The sequence below is a fragment of the Falco biarmicus genome, chromosome 1, assembly GCF_023638135.1.
Source record: "Falco biarmicus isolate bFalBia1 chromosome 1, bFalBia1.pri, whole genome shotgun sequence".
In the NCBI taxonomy this organism is placed as follows: Eukaryota; Metazoa; Chordata; class Aves; order Falconiformes; family Falconidae; genus Falco; species Falco biarmicus.
In genome coordinates this window covers 8,200,827-8,206,826 of record NC_079288.1, presented here as the reverse complement: position 1 = coordinate 8,206,826, position 6,000 = coordinate 8,200,827, and the positions used below count along the sequence as shown (strand labels likewise).

Here is a 6,000-nt window from a genome sequence, read left to right as displayed (position 1 = left end):
TTCTTTTTTTTTTTTTTTTTTTTTTTAATAAAGCAGCAAATTCATAGAAACCTAAATTTAGGAAGTGTTTCTTAAAGAACCAGAGGAAAGTGAGAAACAGTCTATGTGCTTGTGCAAAGAGAGTGCTGAGATACACCGGGGTGGGGGCAAGGGAAGGGGCTAGTGCTAATTCCTTCAGGCTGTTCTGCCATGAGTGCAGTGTGGCAATAGAAAGTTAGAATTTAAGGGCCACAAATGAGCGAAGTTTTGAATTCTTTGGTCCTTCAGTATAAGTTTTAAACCAGAGAAACTGTTTTATGCAGAAGGGAAAAACATGCTTTCTCTGGCTTGGAATTTTCCTTGTACCCCCCTGCCTAAGCAATGTGCCCCCAGAGGAACTGGGGGCAAATATCTCTTCCCCCTAGATCCAATAGCCCTGCATCACACCGTGACTGGAAATCCCACTGAGACAGCCAGAGCTGCTACCAGTGGATGAGTTTCACTCAAAGAGAAGGGACGAGGTGAAGAGCCCCGGTGGGAATCAAGAGGCAGTCACGCAGCCAGGTGCCAGACCGTTCTGAAATCAGAGGGTTGGCCAAAGGCAGCGTCACCCTGAACAGTCCCACAGGGCGGCAGGAGAGCAGATAAACCACCACGCTAATAAAAAGTAAGTGTTACAAACCAATAGCCAAAACAGGCTGATCAACTCTGGTTCTTATAAATATTAAAGACCTGATTCAAGAGTTTATTTCCTATGATTTAAGGTAGTTACAAAAACTTTTTAGTAAATTTTTATCTTAATTGGGCTTTTTCCTCTTCCCCTCACTTTTTTCTTTTTATTTTTTATTATTTTCCTAAAAAAGAAATGTTCATGTATTTTAATAAAAGGTCTTTCCTTAAGATCAGACCAAGGCAGATGCGCTGCCCCATGGCACAGACATTCAAAGGCTATAACCAAACAACATAGCCACAATAGTCACTCAACAGTGTCTCTCCATTAAAAAAAATATTAAAAAAACTGATGCTAGTTACAATAAAATACACATGGAAAAAAAAAAAAGCATTTTTTACCAAAAAACCCAAAAACAAGTTAATGGGAAAAACATAAAAAAGAACTACACAGAGCTGCACTTAAGAGATCATCTGGGAATGCATATTAACCCCTTCCATGTAAAGGAAAGGTGGAATTATGGAAGCAAACCTAATTATGTCTTTGCATTAAATATGAAGCTTTCTGAGCGGCTCCGGTAAAAATTCAGTTTTCCTACAACAGTGGGCTGCTGGAGGTTCCAGTGCTTTTCCAGGTCAGGGAGGGGTAGCACAGGCACCATTCCCATGCGAAATAAAAATGTTTAGACAACCGAGTGGCGTTTTGGTTGAGATCCCAGCAGGTTACTGCAATCCACCTGATGTAAAAATCCAATTAACACACTGGTAAAGAAAGTCACAGGAAAGCTCAGCTACTGGACAGGTCTAAGCTGGTGGCATTTCTTTGTCATGCTGGTCTTTCTCTGTCACCACAGGCATACATGATCTCTAGCATGACAGCTTCTGGACCCAGTAGTCCACAAACCATCCTTGAGTTGCTGACACAGGCAACATCGACTCTGCTCAACAAAAGTGTCCTCAGACTACCTGGAACTGTTTCATGCATTTCAGCAATGACTATGAATCAGGTCCTTGTGGCTAAAGCAAAATTAATCTGGTCTGCAACAGTAAAAAGCCTCTAGACAGCCACCAGACAAAGGGGCGCCTGGAGAAAAATAACCTCTGCAGCTATATTTCTTTCATAAAGGGCTTTAGCCGACACAAGGGCAATGCTTCTAAGGCTGCTCAGACCTGGAACACGTTAGCTGTATCAGCAGTGAACACTAGTCACTGAATTTTGGGGCTTGGCTTGCTCTAGGTCCAATACCTTTTTTTTTTTTTCCCTCTTTTCTTCTTTTCATAGAAATATACAAAGAGTGTAAAAAAAATTTAAAAAGCGAACTTTGCTGATTAAATGACAGACAAAGTTCCTGCACATTCAGAGATCGGCAACGTGAGGCCCACCAGGCAGGCACCCAGCAGAGCTTCCATCAGGGAGGACGGCTTTAACCAAGCTGGGTCAGTGAAAGAGCAGGGAGACCGAAGACATGAACAAGTCATTTCAATCTACCTCGATCCTCCCTGTGATCTCAACTCTTCCTCTGGAAAGCACATGGAAGCCCCTCTTGCCCACTCTAAATCCTTCTGGAAATAGTCAAAAATTTGTTATCACCTAAATAGAAAAGAGGAGAAACACAGACTCTTTGCAAATGGCCCTTTGATCTGTATTAAAAACAGCTCTCAAAGTTCCTCAAGAGTTAGAATTAGTGGGGCACAGGTGAGGGGCAGTTTAGATACGGGATGTAAAATATTAAAAAGTGCTCTGCAACTAATTTTTGTTTTATGTGTGTATGTGCATGTGTGTGCATATATATACATACACAAACATGCAGATACACACACACATATATACATATATATATACACATACATATATATGTATGTATGTATGTATAAAGTTAAAAAGTTCTATACGATATGATTAGAACAAGTGTCCTTGGAAGGTCACGACTGGAGAGAGTGGGGCCTGTTGGGATGGCAGATGGGGCACTCGCCCTCCTCGGCGCACGTTTCACACAGCACTGCGTGTTGGCACGGTAACACCACCCGGTTCTCCTCCTGACACTTAAGGCATTTCACTGACTGCATCTGAAATACCGCCTGCAAAAGAGGGGGACAGGGCAGAACATGAGCGTCAAAGTCACAAAGCAAAGGAGCTGCCATCCTGCACTAGGCAGTTCGGGGAACAGCAAGGAGGCAGCAGGGGAAGGACTTGCAGCCGTCTGCCCATTCATCTTCTGAAGCAAAAGCAAAGCAGCACAGCGTGATGTCTTTTAGGACCTTTAGGATCGAGAAAGCAGCTTTGATTGACTTAAACTCTGAACTTTAGGCAAAAAGAAGACGTAGGTATTTTCCTGTAAGCTGGCTAAAACTCACTTTGGCTACATCCACATGGAATTGCTTCGATAGGCTTCTGATTCCTGGCCGTGTTAAGAAAGGGAAAAAAGGTGCGACCTGTAGAAGCAGAGAGAGCAAAGCCTTGCCCTGCAAATCCCTGGCACTCACCTTATCGACTTTCTCCAGGTTTGCCCGCAGCTGTTTCTGAAGGGTGTAAAGCGAAGAGAGCGAGAGTGATTCCAGATCAGAGAAGGAGCGCAGAAACTGAGGGTCCTGGCCTGTGTGGATCCTCTCCAGCTCCTCCTGCAGTTTCTTCACTTGCAGCTCCAAGGCTTCCCTCTGCTCCCGGGCCAGTTCACATTCCATGTTAGCTGTGTTGGCGCGATCATTTGCTTCCTCTGCCTCCTTTTTCCAAGCATCACAAGCCTACAAGTTCCAAGAAAGAGGGTAAAAGAAGCAGTCTGAAAACTTTGTCAGCCTTCAAGAGAGAATTCCAGGCAAAAATATCCATTTGCACGCACTCCTCACCAGGAGCACGTTCTGTCCAACCCGCCCTCTTCCCAAATTCTGAAACATCCTTGAACTTTGCTTCAAAGTGCTGCTCATTCCAGATACCCCATCTGGTTGGGCTGTAGTTCTACGTATTTGGCTCCCACCGTTACGGGGATGAACTTTGCATACCAGCAAATCGTCATGGATCTAAATCAACTGGCAGGTCTAAGAGACTGTTAAGCACTTCAGTGCATCTGTTATGACACCTGGCCTTGCACTTCCAGCATCTGAGCACATCAGGCACAGCGATTCAGTCCCTCTTTCCAAGAGAGAGGAAAGAAAAAGAATGCTTAAGGGAGTCTGTTTGTAAAACCGACAGCTCTTCCCATCACCTCAAAGTCTGGAAAGCTCCTTTGAAAGGCTGACACGCTCCTACTCCTTTACACTCCCTAATCCCTCTTCCCAGGAGTTGCCCAAGTACCTGTTTGGCTTGTTTCCAAGACTCTTCCCACTGCTTTATTGTGCCGTTGGCTTCATCCAGTTCCTGTCGTAGCCGTGCCAGCTCCGCAGCACCTGGACCTGACAGAAATGCAGGTGAGGTACTGGGCGAAAAACTCCCCGAAGCAAAGTGTTCCCATATGCTGCTGTTCATCCCATTTAAACCTGTTTCACAGGGAAATAGAGAGGGTTATGTCACAAGTGCTGGCAATTTCCCCATTTCCTCCCTACCCCTGTGAAATCCAGGATTCAAAAATGCGTACGTAGGAAAGAGAAGATCATCTTAAGAATTAATTTCACCCCCAGGACCCAGGAGTCCATCATAGAGGGACTTTCTAGGGGAAGTTTCACACCATTAAGCTTCATCTTTAATGATACAGGGAGGACCCAAGAAACTGAGTGGAGGCAACCTTCAAACCAGGCTGTTTTTAGAAGCATTGATTTTACAGCAGAGCTGCCTACCAGCTTGAATCCCCCTTCTCACAGGAGAACCTCGGAATGATTTCTGCCTTCCCACTTTTCCGTGTGGCACTGCCATCAGTGTCGGTGAACAGACTGGTCCACACAGCCAACCCAGGTGGTGTTTCCTCTCATGCTACACCCTAAGAAAACTGCTTTTGTCTCCTCAGCCTAGTATTAGAGGAGTCTCACTTCCCAAACAGCGAGACTAAAATGTGTCAACACTGTTACTGTTTGCATATGCAAGAAACAGAACTAACTGGAACCCCCTGTTTACGAACAAGTGCAGGCAGCAGTATATACACATCAGCTTCATCCCCAGCAGAGTTCTAGCACAGAGCTAGTGATTGGCACCAGAGAAGACTAACTAACCACCTTCCTGTTTTAGCTTGTTCAAATAATTTCTCTTTTCAGGAAGAAATTCAAGGCTTAGGAAACAAAGCAGTAGAAAACCAGTTGTAAACAAAACTGGCTATTTTTCACAGACTCCAAGGTTCATACTCATTTAATAACAAAAATATTTTTTACTTAAAATAAACATCTACACTTTGCACTCAGGGGAGAACTAGTAGGAAAAGCTAATATTGAGACAGGGCCACTGAGTGATGTGGACTCTTACGCACACAGACACGCACCGGTCTGATGCAGGAGTTGTTTTCATTTAGCAGTGCCCACCACTGGCTGTGGACATTCCTAAACCTAGTTGCATCTGGTAATTCTGATCTTACAGCAGCCAAACTGACTGTGTCTGCAAGCAAGCCCTGGAGCCAACGGCCTCTCACTGAGGGTTAACCCAGCACCACTTCCTTCCCACATAGTACCAGCCAAGACAGAAACAGTTACAAAAAAGTACAGCTGAAAAATAGTAAATTGTCTTCACTAAGGGCTTAGGCGCATTAACAGATCATTCAGGAGAGCAGCAAGGGATCTTTGCTGGCTCAAGCCACTTACCATAGATCCATTTCAGCTGCTCTGAAGTTGCTCAGCCATCAGCAAGAAGTTATAATGGAATCCCAACTCACATTTTGTTTTTAAAACTCCCGTTTTCTTGAATGGGGATCTAGCACTAAGCAGGATGCTGGCAAACCACAAATTCTGCCATAATGCTGACCAAGCTTATTTTAGTCCCTCTTTCTACCTGCTGTTCTCATTTCACATTTGAAGTAGCAGCCCCTTTGCTCCGGAATGCTTTCTCTGCATATTTTGCATCTAGCACAGTGGGAACTAGCCCAGGACTAGATATTTTTAACTCAATTGCAATACAAGTAATAACTACACACACTAACTTATGTGCATGCATTCAGCAAGTCACACGGAATAGATAAATTCCAGAGTCCCAGCTGCTAGCTTACTATATAAATATCTTAGCAAAACCTCAGCAAAAATGGTTTAATCATGTTACAGGAAAATATCTAACTTTTTTCTTCAAAATATTTAAATGCATTTGTGAATTTCCTGCATTTCTTTGGCTTTTTATTTGTATAACTATATAGTCAAGACAAATGTAACTGCTTAACTTGTTTCTTCTGAAATTAAAAGCAGGCTGTATCAGCAAGTTTTCCTTTTCTTACTGAACGTGGCATAAAC

The 6,000-nt window shown here is 43.7% G+C and overlaps 1 protein-coding gene across 7 annotated transcripts in view; it reads right to left on the bottom strand.

Moving 5' to 3' along the window:
- UNK (unk zinc finger) overlaps positions 1-6,000 on the bottom strand; it is a 44,607-nt gene continuing 38,607 nt past the window's right edge. For 6 of the 7 annotated variants that reach the window (XM_056326829.1, XM_056326828.1, XM_056326834.1 and 3 more), the window contains 3 exons: positions 3,938-4,119; positions 3,133-3,390; positions 1-2,727 (listed from right to left, as the gene is read on the bottom strand). In XM_056326829.1, the coding sequence (XP_056182804.1) occupies positions 2,572-2,727; positions 3,133-3,390; positions 3,938-4,119 (596 nt within the window). In that variant the 3' untranslated portion in view covers positions 1-2,571. The remainder of the gene's footprint in view (positions 2,728-3,132; positions 3,391-3,937; positions 4,120-6,000) is intronic. The other variant, XM_056326832.1, reaches the window with a different exon arrangement.